The 15,290-nt window shown below is 46.2% G+C and overlaps 1 protein-coding gene across 1 annotated transcript; it reads right to left on the reverse strand.

The window, feature by feature from the left end:
- Window positions 1-495: 495 nt before the first annotated feature.
- C8H11orf91 (chromosome 8 C11orf91 homolog) lies at window positions 496-2,603 on the reverse strand. The gene is made up of 2 exons (XM_060018670.1): window positions 1,980-2,603; window positions 496-742 (listed from the first exon to the last, which is right to left on the reverse strand). The coding sequence occupies exons 1-2, from the start codon at window positions 2,473-2,475 to the stop codon at window positions 657-659; spliced, it is 582 nt and encodes a 193-aa protein (XP_059874653.1). The 5' UTR covers window positions 2,476-2,603; the 3' UTR covers window positions 496-656.
- Window positions 2,604-15,290: the final 12,687 nt, after the last annotated feature.

Raw genomic sequence — 15,290 nt, forward strand, 5'->3', positions numbered from 1 at the left:
CCCTCAGGACCATCCTCACCCCTACTCTTTTTGTTTTCCCCTTAGCCTGTCATCTTCTGATACCCTATTATGGTTTACTTATATTTATTGTCTGCACCCCCCAGCCCCAAGAGCCTAGGAGGGCGCCTAGCACATAACATGCACTCAAATATTTCTTGACTACATGAATTTCTAGGAACGACCGTGTCTTTGATCAGATTATCAAAGAGTTTTGTGCTCCAAAAACCATTTAAAAACTAAAAACATTTCCAAGGACTAAAGCTGTTTGAAACAAACTAAGCCCTTGTCCCAGTCCTCAAAGAGCCTTTCCGAGCAGGGTCACAGCAACAGATCCAAATATATGTTGCCCTTGGCTTTTCCCAGTCCCCCCACCCCGACTTGGCAGTGTTGGGGATCCCCTCCTCCCTTGAATGCCAGCTGGGCAGCAGCTTCCAGCCCCCGTGAGAGTGCTTCCCCAGCAGCAGCACAGACAGGAGAGAGACCATGAGCTTTACCACTCAAGTGGGCACTGTATGTAGAGTATGTGCTGGGATCAACAAGAACAGCAGTAAATACAGAACAAAAAATAACGATCTTTGAAATGACAACAAACGGGGTACATTATCTAAGCACTAACACCTAAGGAGGCCGCTGCTTAGGCTCTGGTGGGCAGCTCCTCAGGAGAGAGAGGCCGACTTCTTTCCAGGCTGCCTCATCTTCAGGCCTTGTAACTTTTCATCTTTCAGCGCTTTCAAGAATTTATCTGCAGGAGAGCAAAACAAACTTAGCTGTAGGAGACATAAGGGCTTTTTCTAACACTTCCAAAGCAAGCTTCTGGGAAGCAATTGTGTGCTCCCTACATGAGCCCCAAACCCATTATGACCCAAGGTGGGTGAGGGGAAAAAAACCCTAACAGCCAAAACACGTCAAAGTGGAGAATAGGTGGTTGAGAAATCCAGGACTCAGAAAAGCCCAAGTACTCCTGGAGTTTTCTTCCCGAGGATGTGAGGAAGGAGACATTACAGGGTGCCTGATGAATTGGGGACCATTCCTACGGCCACATGGACCTAAACGTGTCTGTTATTTCACAATAATGGGGATGGTCTTTCTAGAACCATCTGCCCTTTTCCAGTGGTCAGGGGCTAGCCTTAGCCAGACAAGGTGTTGGGAAGGACAAAATCTGTGGAACAGCCTATGGCTGTTTGGTCCATCTGGGAGCAGAATATTCTACAGTGCAGCTTGGTCCTTCTGGGAGTAGAATTGGGTTTAACAACTTTACTCTCTAACATCAAGGACTCAAGTCTGCGCAGTAGAGGAATCCTGCCCACATCAGTACAGCTGGTCTGCTCTGGTCTGCCCAAGACTTCAGACCTTAGACCAGACGGCAGAGGCAAGGACCCTGGTGAAAGGGCGGCCAGGGGTCACAGGAGGCTACCTTCCAGCAGTGAGAAATTGAGGATGCCCAAACTCCTCAGTGAACATCCTTGGGCCTTCTGGGTCTTACACTTCCCCCTACAGATCAACTGACCCTCACCTACTTCCCCCTCCTCCCATTGAGGACCCCAGTTTAAGATAAACACTAAAAGTCAGGTCTCTAGAGACAGGGGCTGTGTGTCTCGGGAGGGGGTGGGGGAGCGGTGTGCGAAACTCCAGGGTGTTAGTATCACTGTGCAGGAGGCTTAAAGTTCAACTTGGGGGTTGTGATGGACAGAGTTCCAGGTTTAGAGGCTCAGAGTCCAGACTAACAAAAGGGCTCAGGACGGAGGGAGGCTGGAATTTGGGGCAAAGGGGGCCGTGAAGTCCAGATTTATGGTGGGCAAAGGAATCGGTTGAAATCCAGGATGGAGTGTCTGGGTTCTGAGGGGATCGGTTTGGGATCAGGGATTCCTGGAAGCTGGAGTCTGAGCCCAAGGCCACACTGAGGGTGAGGGGCTCAGGGGGCATGGAGCCAAGGAGGGAGCAGAGGCAGGCTAAGGGTGGGCTCGGCCGAGGTTACACACAGCGCTGGGAGTCGAAGCCGTCCCCAGTGATGGTGAGCAGCTCCAGCTCCTTAATCCGGATCTCCAGCTCGCACAACTCCTCGGGATGGGAGGCAGAGGCTAGCCGGGGGGTCGTGGGGCCGGGGGCCAGGGGCGAGACAGCCACCTCGGGCCCCGGCTGTGGCGAGTAGAAGAAGCGCAGAGGCTCGTAGGGGATGGAGGCCAGGCCGGAGGGCCAGGGCGGGGGACAGGGGCGCTCACTGGGGGAACCCAGGCCAGGCGGCGGTGGCGGCAGGGGCGCTGGGGCAGGGAGCGCCTGGGGCAGAGGCTGGCTCCCAGTCGCCCCGCCCGCCGGCGCCCCTCCCGCCTTCAGCGGCACGAAGAGCTTCTTCCAGATGTTGAAGTCGCTGAGCGGGGACGAGGAGATGCCGCGGTCATAGAGGGACGGGAAGTAGAGGGGCGGGGCCGGCCGCTGGCTCCTCGTGGGGCTCTGGCTGCCGCGCCGCCCCTTCGGCATCTTTTGAACTGGAAGGTGAGTGGGAGGAACCCCGTGCCGGGAGACGCGAGCCCTGGCCCCGAGTCACCCTGGTTCTGAGGTTCCACAGGCCACGCCCCGAGGGAGAGCGACCCCCACCCTTTCGCCCGGCCCCGCCCCAAACAATCAAGATTCTAAAGCCCCGCTGGCCACGCCCCAGAATATGACCACGCCCACCGACGCGCCCCTAGAGTGAGAAGCCAGCGGAGTAGCTGGAAAGGGAAATCCCGCACGTACGCCCTGATGTGCGGCCCGTTCCCTCCGGGCGCTCCGCCAACATCCTCGACGACAGGTCCGGGTCCTCCAGATCCCGCCCCACGACTCCTCCTACCACCCCTAGATTCCGCAAGCCTCACAACCGAGCTATTGCACCCCTGGCGCCTGCTCTCGCATCCCGCCATAACTTCATGCAAAAGTAGGAAGCTGGGAGCTGGTCAGAACTCCGAGAGAAAACTTTCTTCAGTCTTCCTCTCCTTCTATAGGGAGAAAAAAATTCCTAGAAACTTGCCCCCTGCCCCAGCAGACTTCCCTTACCACTCCTCATTGCAAAGAAGTTTAGGGACAGGAGTGTCTGACTTTTCCTCCTTTACAACAGAAGAAGAGGGTAGATGGGAATGGCTGTTAGAGCCAACCCATGTTTCTACCAAATTTCCCAGTGTTCTGGACGATTCTGGAAGAAAGGGACCCTGGTATGGATTTGGAATAGATCTGAACTAGGTGTCTTCAATGAAATGTAGTTTAGTTCTCTTCCGAACATTCATTATCAGGAGCTAACAGGGAGTAAACGAACCACCAAAAGGAAATCCTGCAGAATGGCCCTCGAACAGCTCAGCTGTTCTTTAGGGTGTCTTGGACATACTGTCCAAGGGACATGCCCATCTCATATAGATGAGTAGCCTGTACTAATCATAGACTGAGAGTGAGTAAATTTCCTTGAAAACGTCCGCCTAATGATATTGATGTAAATGAACAAAGATGGGTGGGGGCCAGTTTAGACTGTTGGCCAGTCAAGATCTGAGTCAGTACCAGCTCCACTAGCAAATGCTCTGTGTGTGTGTGTGTGTGTGTGTGTGTGTGTGTGTGTTTGGCAGCAAAGCAGAGAGAATCAGATATCCAAGATGGACAAGTTGCTTGACTTCTAAGATGGCTTTCTGTAAAATAAAAATAAGAGAACCAGGCTGCCTCATAGGGTTGTTTGTGATAATCAGATGGAAGACAGAATAGTGTGTGTGAAGCACTTGTAAACTTAGAAACTCTGTCCAAATGTAAGGAGCAGCAACCCCCACTGAGGGGCTTGTCTGAAGCTGAGAAGATTTTCCTCCCCACACTTACCTGTAAGCTCCTTGAGGGCAAGCGTCCAGCTCAAAGATCCTATAATGAGCATATAATAAGATTCAATAAATATTTGGACACTTTTAAAACAGTGTTGTGGGAACTGAAGGGGATCACAATATACCACCCCCAAATATGCCACTTTGGCATCAGAATTATTTTAAGTTGGCAATTGAAAAAAGCAGACACAGGAGGAACTTCCTCCTCTCCTTTTATGGCCTAAAAGCAGGCCATAAATTTCCCTTTGTAAAGGTAACAAAATTTCCTTTGTAAAGAAAATAAATTTCCCTTAGTGAAGGTGTCCCCAACTCCCTCTCCCGTGCCAGGAAGAAGAGATGACCCTTATTACTGGAGATGGCACTAACTTGAGCCTGCATAACAGACCTTACCAAACAACCCTTGTCTTCCATAAGTTTCCCCCATATACTTACCTTCCCACCATTTACCTAGAAATTAAAAGGCCTAGAAATCCAAACCCCTTTCCCTTTGTCTTATCATTTGTTCGCAATTTAACACCCTTTGTTGAAATGGTTTCTGAGCTCTCAAGCCTAAACACTTCTTTGGGTTTTCATTACTTTTCTGTAAGGCCCACATATGCATACATAATAAATCTTTTCTCCTGTTAATCTGTCTTTTGCTACTTTAATTCTCATGACCCAGCTACTGAACCTAAGGGAGTCGAGGAAAAGTTTTTTTTTCCATTCCTACAGTAGTAGGAACCATAGTAGTGGTAAGAACCAGGGTTTGGGACTCAGACCTGGGACTGAGCCCTGGATCCACTATGTATTTGGCTGTGTAGGTTGAACCTTTCTGAACCTGTTTTTCATCTATATAATGGGACTAGTGATGGTACCTAATTGCTTGGATTGGCAAGATTAAATGAGACAATCTAAGTACCTGGCCGTAATACCTACTCAGTAAATGTTAGCACTTGTTATTACCTATTGAAGATCCTTAGAATGGAAAGAGATTTTGCATTATGTTTTTTATAGTTTATTTTTATTAAACTATATTATTTACTACTACTAATATTATTAAATAATAAAATAATATGATTAAATAATATTATTAAACTATTATTTTTAATTAATTAATTTATTTTTGGCTGCGTTGGGTCTCTGTTGCTGCACACGGGCTTTCTAGTTGCAGCGAGCGGGGGCTGCTCTTCGTTGCGGTGTGCAGGCTTCTCATTGCGGTGGCTTCTCTTGTTGCGGAGCATGAGCTCTAGAGCACGGGCTCAGTAGTTGTGGCGCACGGGTTGCTCCGCGGCATGTGGGATCTTCCCGGATCAGGGCTCGAACCCGTGTCCCCTGCATTGACACACGGATTCTTAACTACTGCGCCACCAGGGAAGCCCACATTATGTTTTTTAAATGATGTGACATAATCACATGTTTTTACTTGTATTTATCCATTCAAAGAGAAAAACTTTCCAAATGTTTTTTCTTAACCCCAAGATAATCTAAACAGATTTGATACTGGATGTCTTGCTTATAACACAGTTGTATGAGACAATGGGTTAAAAAGGTTGTTTCCTCTAACAACCACACTACAAGAAAACTCAGGCGCCGCAATGAACAAACACTGAGATAAACCCCAGTTTGGAGGTGAAGTCCATATGGGGTCATAACAAACCATGGTAGTTAAGGCAGAACTTTACCGATTATTTCTGCAAACAAAGGTCCGGGAAATTCAAGTTGCTAATGAAAAGATGAGCAGGCTTGCATGCATTTTAAACAGAACTCTTCTCTCCCTGCGGTCTAAAGCTCTTGTATCACCTGCCTCTTCCCCCAAATCTCCATTAAGTGCCATCCTGTTGGGACTTGAGGGACACAATTCCTAACACCCCTGCCCCCTGCCTGCATTTGGAACCAACTGAGAAAGACACACACGAGTCCTTTTTTGCTGCTAAAGGTCAGCTGGAGGATGCTGCTACTGGTCTGGCAGCCAGGTGGGCTTCCTGATACTGCACCTCTCAGGTGAGCTCACCCACGCTGCGCAAGGCCCTCTGGGAAAACCACAGGCCTCGTGTGCAGGGAAGGGGCCTTTACCGGCACAGTGAAGAGCTGGCCAAGAACTGACCTGGTCCTTTCTCCAAACTCACTAAGCAGGGCAGTCCTTCCTCCACTCTCTGGAGAAGAGGGGCCAGGAGGGTCACTCTTAAGAATCATGACGCTGCGGGATGTAAGTTCCTCTCAACACTCCGATTTAAATTTTCTATTTAACCCAGGCTGCCTCTCTGCAGTTGGGGTTTGTAATTTTCCATTGCCACAGCCCTCTCCAGAAGGTCCTGGGAGTACCTGGGGTGCTGTTCACCTGGTTCTCTCCGTCATGGGACTGCTGGAGATGGTACAGAAAGCCTCCCCTGGGAGTCCCCTTCCCCTCCATCACTCTAACTGCATCTAGACACACTGCCGGCCGTCACAACTTCACTAGGGTCTCCGCCTCTTGAGGGGTGTGTCACGATTTGCCATGCCTGCCTTGGCTCCGGGTGGCTTTTAGGGACATGCAGTGTTTGTGGCTTGGAGTACAACAGAGTTTTTTATGAAGAGAATGTTTGTGTCCCACCCAAATTCATATGCTGAAATCCTAACTCCCAGTGGGAGGGTATTAGGAAGTGGTTAGGGCATGGAGAAAGAGCCCTCCTGAATGGGATGAGTGACCTTAGAAAAGAGAGCTCCCTTGTCCCTTCCGCCACATGAGGGCACAGGAGACAGCCACCTATGAACCAGGAAGTGGGGTCTCACCAGACACCAAATACACTGGAGCTGTGATCTTGGACTTCCCAGCCTCCAGAACTATGAGAAATAAATGTTTGTTGTTTAAGCCACCCAGTCTATGGTATTTTTGTTATAGCAGCCTGAACCGAGACAAGAGTCGTGTCTGAATCAGGACCCCTTGTGACTCTGCGAAAGTCATGCCACCTCCCTGATCCTCCATTTTCTGACCTATAAAATGAAGATAATATCTACATCACAAGGTTGGTGTATTTGATGAAAATATGTATAAGCAGTACCTGGGACACATCACGGGTGCTCAATGAGGTGTGACTATGATTAGTATTCAGTTACACATGGATTCCTTAATTCACCATTAGGTCCTGGTAAATTGATGAGAAAAATGGAGCAGGGGATCTCTCCTCGAAAATCAAACCCACTCCAGATTGAAAAGCCCTACACCCTAGAAGCTGATTCCCTGTTGTCCTGCTGAAGACAGTGGTAGTGAAATCGCAGAATGCGTTTCGGGACTTAGTAGAGCATAGGTTCTCCTGTCTTGGCACGGAATTCAGTGAGAGGCAGAGTGACAGGTAAGGAAAGAGTTTATTAGTAAAGGATGCTTGTGAGAAATACAAGCTGGCAGGCAAGGGAGTGACACCCTGAGAACTTAGTGGGCTACAGTTTTATAATCAAAGGAACAGGGGAGAGGGGGAGAAGAACACCTTCTTCCTCATTCTTGAGTAAACATCAAGCTTCCATCATTAGCTCCTCCTCCACAGCAGGGCGGGGGGGGGGGGTTTCTTGTCCCTAGATAGTCAACCTGGAACTGTCATGGTGCTGTGGAAGTGAGCAAAAAGGTGGTAACATATAGTAAGATATGGTAAATCATCTCAGGTTTCAGTATAATGTCACCTTTTCCCTATATTTCTGCTCTTAGTACAAGCAGATAAATCCCCTTCTCAAGGACGATTAACTTGCTGACTTCAAGGGGCGTGATGTAGGACTCATTCCACAATTGTTTTATTGTTTGGGGGCATGTCTCATGCTTCTGTGTTATGGTTTTTTTGCCAAGCAAGTCTGTGTGGTTTTGTTGCTAGGCAAGCCTGCTTGGTTTTGTTCCTAAGCAAGCCTGCTTTCTTGAGTGATCATGAACTTACAGGGGTCTTCCATACTGTTCTTTCTATTTAAGATCCCCTTTGGGATGAACTATTTAATCACCTACTTTGTCCCTTTACTCTGTCCCTATAGTAGTAAACACATAAAGAGAGGCTACTGCGTGCCAGGTACTTGTCTTCACTAATTTCGTCTTTCTAACAACCCCTAGAAGTAGGTGATGTTATCCCCATTTTCCAGTTGAGGAAACTGAGGCACACAAGGTTAAGTAACTTACCTGAGGTCCTGTGGTTGGTTAGCGTCAGAGCTAGTGTTCCACACAGGCAGGCTGGCTCCAGTGCTCAGTCTCTTCACCACTCCCTGCTACAGCCTCCCAACTGTTCTCTCAGCCCGCAGGCAGGGCCACCTTCCTGCCCTCTGGCTTCCCGTCCTCTTCCTGGCAGGGGGCTGGCTCTAACTGGAAGTTGTTTGTGCCACAGTTCAAGGGCCCAGCTATTCTGGGAAGCATGGAACAGTCTTTTCTTTATTACTCATTTGAAGTAACCATTGTGTTGGTCTGAACCTGGGCGTGGGTAGGGAGCAGGCATTCCCACCTCCCTTCCCAGCATCCACGATTTCAAGAAAGTTTCTAAAAAATGCAGCCCAGCCCTTATTCTTGTTTCTCTTGGTGGATGTGTTCCTCTGCATTTGCAGAGTAAGTACAGTTTTTAATAAACTGAAGCCTGGGAGGCAGATTCCCTGGCATGGAGAGTACAGGGGTTTGGAAGATAAGAGCTGAGTCTAAGTCCCATCAACCAGCATGAACCAGCTATGCAAGCTTGGGTGAAATAATTGTCACTAACACTTATTGTCCACTTACTGTGTTTTCATGTATCCTGACAGTAACACTTACAGGGGTAGGTCTGTCAGAATTTTCTGTTCACAAGCAACAGAGGTTGATACTGAGGATTTACACAGAGGTCTGTGGGACAGCTCATGGAATTAAAAGCTTAAGAATTAGGTTTAGGGCTTCCCTCGTGGTGCAGTGGTTGGGAATCTGCCTGCCAGTGCAGGGTACATGGGTTCAAGCCCTGTTCCGGGAAGATTCCACATGCCCCGGAGCAGCTAAGCCCAGGTGCCTCAACTACTGAGCCTGAGCTCTAGAGCTTGCAAGCCACAACTACTGAGCCCACAAGCCACAACTACTACAGCCCATGCGCCTAGAGCCCGTGCTCCACAACAAGAGAAACCACCGCAATGAGAAGCCCTCGCACCACCACGAAGAGTAGCGCCCGCTCACCTCAACTAGAGAAAGCCCGCGCACAGCAATAAAGACCCAACACAGCCAAATATAAATAAATTTATTTTTAAAAAAAAAGAATTAGGTTTAGAAGGTGCAGAGACCAGGTAGGAGGAAGGAATCAGTAGCCTGTTCAGTGTGGCCAATGGGGTGGTAGATGCTATTGGCTGGCTATTCGCAATGACTGTTTTAAACCCTTTTCCCTCGTTGCCTTCCCCTACAGAGGCTGGAAACTGTGCCAGCCCCCGTGCAGCTAGGAATAGCCATGAGACACAGTTCTAGTCAGAAGACATGAAGAAGGTACCTGGGAGCTTTCTGGGAAAGATTGCACTTTCCTTATAAGAGGGACAGAAACAACTGAAGCTTTCGCCTCATCTCCTTTGCCTGCCTAGAACCCAGATGCAATGCTGACACTTCTGCAGTCACTTTGTGATCAGGAGGGAAAGACCAAAAATAGCACAAATATCCCAGCCCAGACATCACTGAGCAGCTAAAACAACACTAGTGGCTGCCCACCTCCAGATTGTTTATGCAAGGAAACCAGACTCTATCTGATTAAACTACTCTAAATTGGGTTTTCTGTTACTTGTACCTTTCCTGAGACTCACAGCTTCAACCAAAAAATTTTTATCAACCCTTGCATAATTCAAGACTCAAATTCCCGGAGAGAACATGCCTGTCTTTTGGCTAGAGGAGGCGCAGTGGTTGGGACCAGTGGTTAGACCAACTTTATTAACAGTTCCACCAAGACTGCACTTAAAGGGTGAAAGTAATTCCCCAAAAGGTAATTATGGCTCTGTTACAAGAGGGGAGGAGGAGAGATGCCAAGTGGCTAAAAGTCAAATGTCCTTTACTGTAGGTACCACTGTTACAACTGATGACGATACAGAGGCTCAGAGTGGTGAGGTAGTATGCTCAAGACCTCAGAGCTAGCCAGTGATAGAGGCATAAAAAGGACTCTTTTCAACTATGCTGCATATGTACAGCTTTTAAGTAAAGGTCTGTTGCAGTTTAGGCTTTACTGTAAACCTAAACTAAAAAAAAAAAAAATCTCAAAGCTACTTTATTCACATAATATACGTATTATTTCCATTCCAATTTTTAGTGTACTCTTAACTGCTTCCTATAGCTCAGGGAGGAAGGGGTTTAGTTAGCAACTGCCAGTTAACCCTTCTCACTCGTAGTTGTCTTCATCAGGGATGTCTGGTTGCAAAGAACAGAAACTTTCTCAAACTAGTTCAAGCAATCTTACTGAATCCAAGGGCGAGTCACCTGGGCCCCACTGTCCCACTCAGTGAAATGGGCAGGGACTGTAGTTTGTAAACACTCTGATGGGTTTGGGTATAGGCAATACTATTGCATAGTTACTGAAAAAAATTAAATGAACTCATATAAATACAGTGCCTAGACTAGTGTTGGCACACGGTTAAGCCCTCAAGTTGTGACCCACTATGCTCCCTGTTCAAAAATTTGGAGCCGGTCCCATTCTGTCTACCCTAGTAGAGTTTACAAATTACAGTGCTAAGCTCCAGTTCTGGTCATAGCACCGTAAGCCAACACTGCTCACATACAGGATCAGCATGCGGGGGTTGGCTAACTTGCACATGGCTGATAATAGCAAGGGTGGGAAAAGCAGCACCCCCAGGGAAGCTGATCACAGGAAGGAAGCTCCCTACTCCACAATCAGAGTCTTGAGTTTCCCAGGTCAGTGCACTCGCCCCCTGTAGGGTTCATGCTGTCCCACCCCCTCTCCCAGAGGCTCTGGACTCCCCAGCTGCCAGGTGGGAAAAGAACATCCTTACCTACAAGGGATCCTTGTAGACACTGACCTGGAAGTTAAGTACTGTGGTCATTTATTTTATTCCAAAACAACATGTGCCTATGAATAGGAAGCTTTACATTTATTTAGATAAATAAACAGTTTATGGTGAATAATCCTCTAAGAAAATGTTAAAGGTCATCTCTGGTCAGCTTCTACTTTGGTCAAAGCCAGAGGTTAGTAAACACACTGTGGTTCCCTGTAGATTCTGAGACCCCTGGAGCGTCAACAACCCTGTGCTCCAGGTAACCTACATTTTTATTATAGTCCACTTCCCACCTGCTGGACACGACAGATGCATGACCTCAAGCCTCACAACAATTCTCTGAGGTAGGTGCAGGAAGCCAGAGCTCAGAGGTGTTTAGAAAACTTGTCCAGGGACTTCCCTGGCGGTCCAGTGATTAAGACTTCACCTTCCAATGCAGGGGGTGTGGGTTCGCTCCCTGGTCCGGGAGCTAAGATCCCACATGCCTCACGGCCAAAAAACCAAAACATAAAACAGAAGCAGTATTGTAACAAATTCAATAAAGACTTTAAAGATGGTCCACATCAAAAAAAGAAAAATCTTAAAAATAAATAAATAAAATAAACAAAAACTTGTCCAGAGACATAGCCAATTAGTGGAAGAGACAGGATCCGAATTGAGGTTCCCAAAGGCAAACTCCATGCACTTAACAGCTACTATCCTGAAACAAAATATTTACAAGAATCAGTGGGCCTTTTGAAACAGACTGGCAAACACAGTGTTTTGAAATTACCTCCTGTTTCTGGAAAGGTCTAACTAGGTATGTAAAGCTCACACCATTGGGTAATCTAACTGTCAGTAAAAGACACCTGTACTTAATATTTTCCTTTCTAAGAAAAGGCAGGAATTGATTCCTTCAAAGCACAAAGGCACGAGGGTCCCATTCCAGGTTTCTTTCCAGAGTCAGACTGGAGTACATTTAGAGCAGTACATTTAGGGCAGCTGAGTGGTTGACCTGGGGAATTGAGTGGGCATCCTAAACTTACCAACATATTAACTTGGTGACCTTGAGCAATTCAGCTAACTTCCCCAGATGAAGTTTCCTCTTAAGCAAAGTGAGATAATGACAGTACGGATAAAAATACTCTGTAATGACCTATAAGGGAAAAGAATCTAAAAGAGTGGATATAAGTATATGTATAACTGATTCGCTTTGCTGTACAGCAGAAACTAACACAACATTGTAAATCAACTATACTCTAATAAAAATTAATTTAAAAAACTACATGTAAAACACGCCGCATAGAACCTCACACTAGAAAGCACCCTTCATCTCAGTGCTCGGCATGTCAGTACAACCTCCAGTCAGCTCTGCACCTTCTCAGCACATCAGCATCCCTTAGAGGGAACTGTTAGCATTAGTCAAGATCTCTTTGGAAGCAGCAAGACCAATGTGAGCTAGTAGACTTTCAATATTGATGAGGGACTTACAATGTGCAGATAAATAATCTGGCCCTGCTGAGGGTTCAAACTCTCAAGGGGCCCAAAGTCCAAAACATGTGGGCTGGCAGGCTCTTATTTTATCAGGACACACACTGCATGATGTTAAGTCATGGGGCCAACTGCAAGGACACAAAAGTAGACCTGTACCTCGAAGCTCAGTACTTCCCAAAGTTGGACACTGGGCCAGTATCCTTCAGGACATACTACGAGTTCCACTTATCTATCCACTGGGTGTACCTTGCATCTATCTATAGCTCATCCCCCAAAAGAGACGATCCAATGGGGTTGTCACCACCCAATACTGAACGCAAGACTATTGACTCTCCAACTCATCTGGCCTTTACAGTATTGCCTCCGGGTCCAGACATCTAACCCTTAGTCTGTGGTATCAGTCATAGCAACTATCTGCAGAAAGAAACCTCGAAGCTTAAGGCCATTTATACGGCCTTTGCTGATTGACTCCCAGCAGCCCTCTCCCCAGCTCCCCATTTAGCAACACCCAGATTCTGCCTTAGAGAATTACCCCCTTCTCAATGTACTCTGGCCCCAAAGTGGGCACGAGACCCAAGAAAGCAGTCAGACAGTCTCACCCTGGCATCTGAATCTTGAAAGAGATTTCTGGAACTGCCCAACTCCTGTTTATTTTATTTTTTTAATCTCTCTGACTGACTCTTCTGCTCTCCTCTTCCACTTTTAAGGGTGCGTGTGATTACATTTGTTTCACCTTCTCCCTATTTTATTTTTATTATTTTTTAATAGCTCTTTATTGGAGTATAATTGCTTCACAATACCGTGTTAGTTTCTGTTGCACAACAAAGCGAATCAGCAATATGCATACACATGTCTCCATATCCCCTCCCTCTTGCGTCTCCCTCCCACCCTCCCTATCCCACCCCTCTAGGTCATCCCAAAGCACCTAGCCGATCTCCCTGTGCTATGCTGCTGCTTCCCACCAGCCATTTTACATTTGGTAGTGTATGTATGTCGATGCTACTTTCACTTCGCCTCAGCTTCCCCCTCCCACCCCATGTCAACAATTCCATTCTCTATGTCTAACTCTTTATTCCTGCCCTGCAACTAGGTTGATCAGTACCCACCTTTTTTTTTTTTTTTAGATTCCATATATATGCGTTAGCATACGGTATTTGTTTTTCTCTTTCTGACTTACTTCACTCTGTATGACAGACTCTAGGTCCATCCACCTCACTACAAATAACTCAATTTCGTTTCTTTTTATGGCTGAGTAATATTCCATTGTATATATGCGCCACATCTTCTCCATCCATCCATCTGATGATGGACATCTAGGTTGCTTCCATGTCCTGGCTATTGTAAATAGAGCTGCAATGAACATTGTGGTGCATGCCTCTTTTCTTTAAATTTATTTTATTTATTTATTTTTGGCTGCTTTGGGTCTTCATTGCTGCACACACACGGGCTTTCTCTAGTTGTGGTGAGCAGGGGCTACTCTTCATTGTGGTGCGCAGGCTTCTCATTGCGGTGGCTTCTCTTGTTGAGGAGCATGGACTTTAGGCGCGTCGGCTTCAGTAGTTGTGGCATGTGGGCTCCAGAGTGCAGGCTGAGTAGTTGTGGTGCACGGGCTGAGTTGCTCCGCAGCATGTGGGATCCTCCCGGACCAGGGCTCTAACCCATGTGCCCTGGATTGGCAGGCGGATTCTTAACCACTGCGCCATCAGGGAAGCCCCATGTCTCTTTTTAAATTATGGTTTTCTCAAGGTATATACCCAACACTGGGATTGCTGGGTCATATGGTAGTTCTATTTTTAGTTTTTTAAGGAAGCTCCATACTGTTTTCCATAGTGGCTGTATCAATTTACATTCCCACCAACAGTGTAGGAAGGTTCCCTTTTCACCACACCCTTTCCAGAATTTATTGTTTCTAGCTTTTTTGATAATGCCATTCTGACCGCATGAGGTAATTACCTCATTGTAGTTTTGATTTGCATTTCTCTAATAATTAGTGATGTTGAGCATCTTTTCATTTGCCTCTTGGCCATCTATATGTCTTCCTTGGTGAAATGTCTATTTAGGTCTTCTGCCCATTTTTAAACTGGATTGTTTGTTTTTTTGATATTGAGCTCCATGAGCTGTTTGTATATTTTGGAGATTAATCCTTTGTCTGTTGTTTCATTTGCAAATATTTTCTCCCATTCTGAGGGTTGTCTTTTTGTCTTGTTTATGGTTTCCTGTGCTGTGCAAAAGCTTTTAAGTTTAATTAAGTCCCATTTGTTTATTTTTGTTTTTATTTCTGTTACTCTAGGAGGTGGGTCAAAAAAAGGATCTTGCTGTGGTTTATGTCAGAGTGTTTTTCCTATGTTTTCTTCTAAAAGTTTTATAGTGTCTCGTCTTACATTTAAGTCTTTAATCTATTTGGAGTTTATTTTTGTGTACGGTGTTAGGTAGTGTTCTAATTTCATTCTTTTACATGTAGCTGTCCAGTTTTCCCAGCACCACTTATTGAAGAGGCTGTCTTTTCTCCATTGTACGTTCTTGCCTCCTTTGTCGTAAATTAGGTGCCCATATGTGTGTGGGTTTATCTCTGGGCATTCTATCCTGTACCATTGATCTATATTTCTGTTTTTGTGTCAGTACCATATGTCTTGATTACTGTAGCTTTGTGGTATAGTTTGAAGTCAGGGAGCCTGATACCTCCAGCTCCGTTTTTCTTTCTCAAGATTGCTTTGGCTATTCGGGGTCTTTTGCGTTTCCATACGAATTGTGAGATTTTTTGTTCTAATTCTGTGAAGAATGCCATTGGTGGTTTGATAGGGATTGCATTGAATCTGTAGATTGCTTTGGGTAGTATAGTCATTTTCACAATGTTGATTCTTCCAATCCAAGAACATGGTATATCTCTCCATTTGTTTGTATCATCTTTAATTTCTTTCATCAGTGTTTTATAGTTTTCTGAGTACAAGTCTTTCGCCTCCTTAGGCAGGTTTATTCCTAGGTATTTAATTCTTTTTGTTGCAATGGTAAATGGGAGTGTTTCCTTAATTTCTCTTTCAGATTTTTCATTGTTGGTGTATAGGAATGCAAGACATTTCT

The sequence above is a fragment of the Delphinus delphis genome, chromosome 8 (genome assembly GCF_949987515.2).
Source record: "Delphinus delphis chromosome 8, mDelDel1.2, whole genome shotgun sequence".
NCBI lineage: Eukaryota > Metazoa > Chordata > Mammalia > Artiodactyla > Delphinidae > Delphinus > Delphinus delphis.

Bases quoted from the DNA above. Each gene is read 5' to 3' on its own strand.
- C8H11orf91 (XM_060018670.1), bottom strand. From the start codon at position 2,475: ATGCCGAAGGGGCGGCGCGGCAGCCAGAGCCCCACGAGGAGCCAGCGG. The intron at 743-1,979 runs GTGTGTAACCTC...GCTCTCCTGCAG, and splicing joins CGGCTTCGACTCCCAGCGCT to ATAAATTCTTGAAAGCGCTG.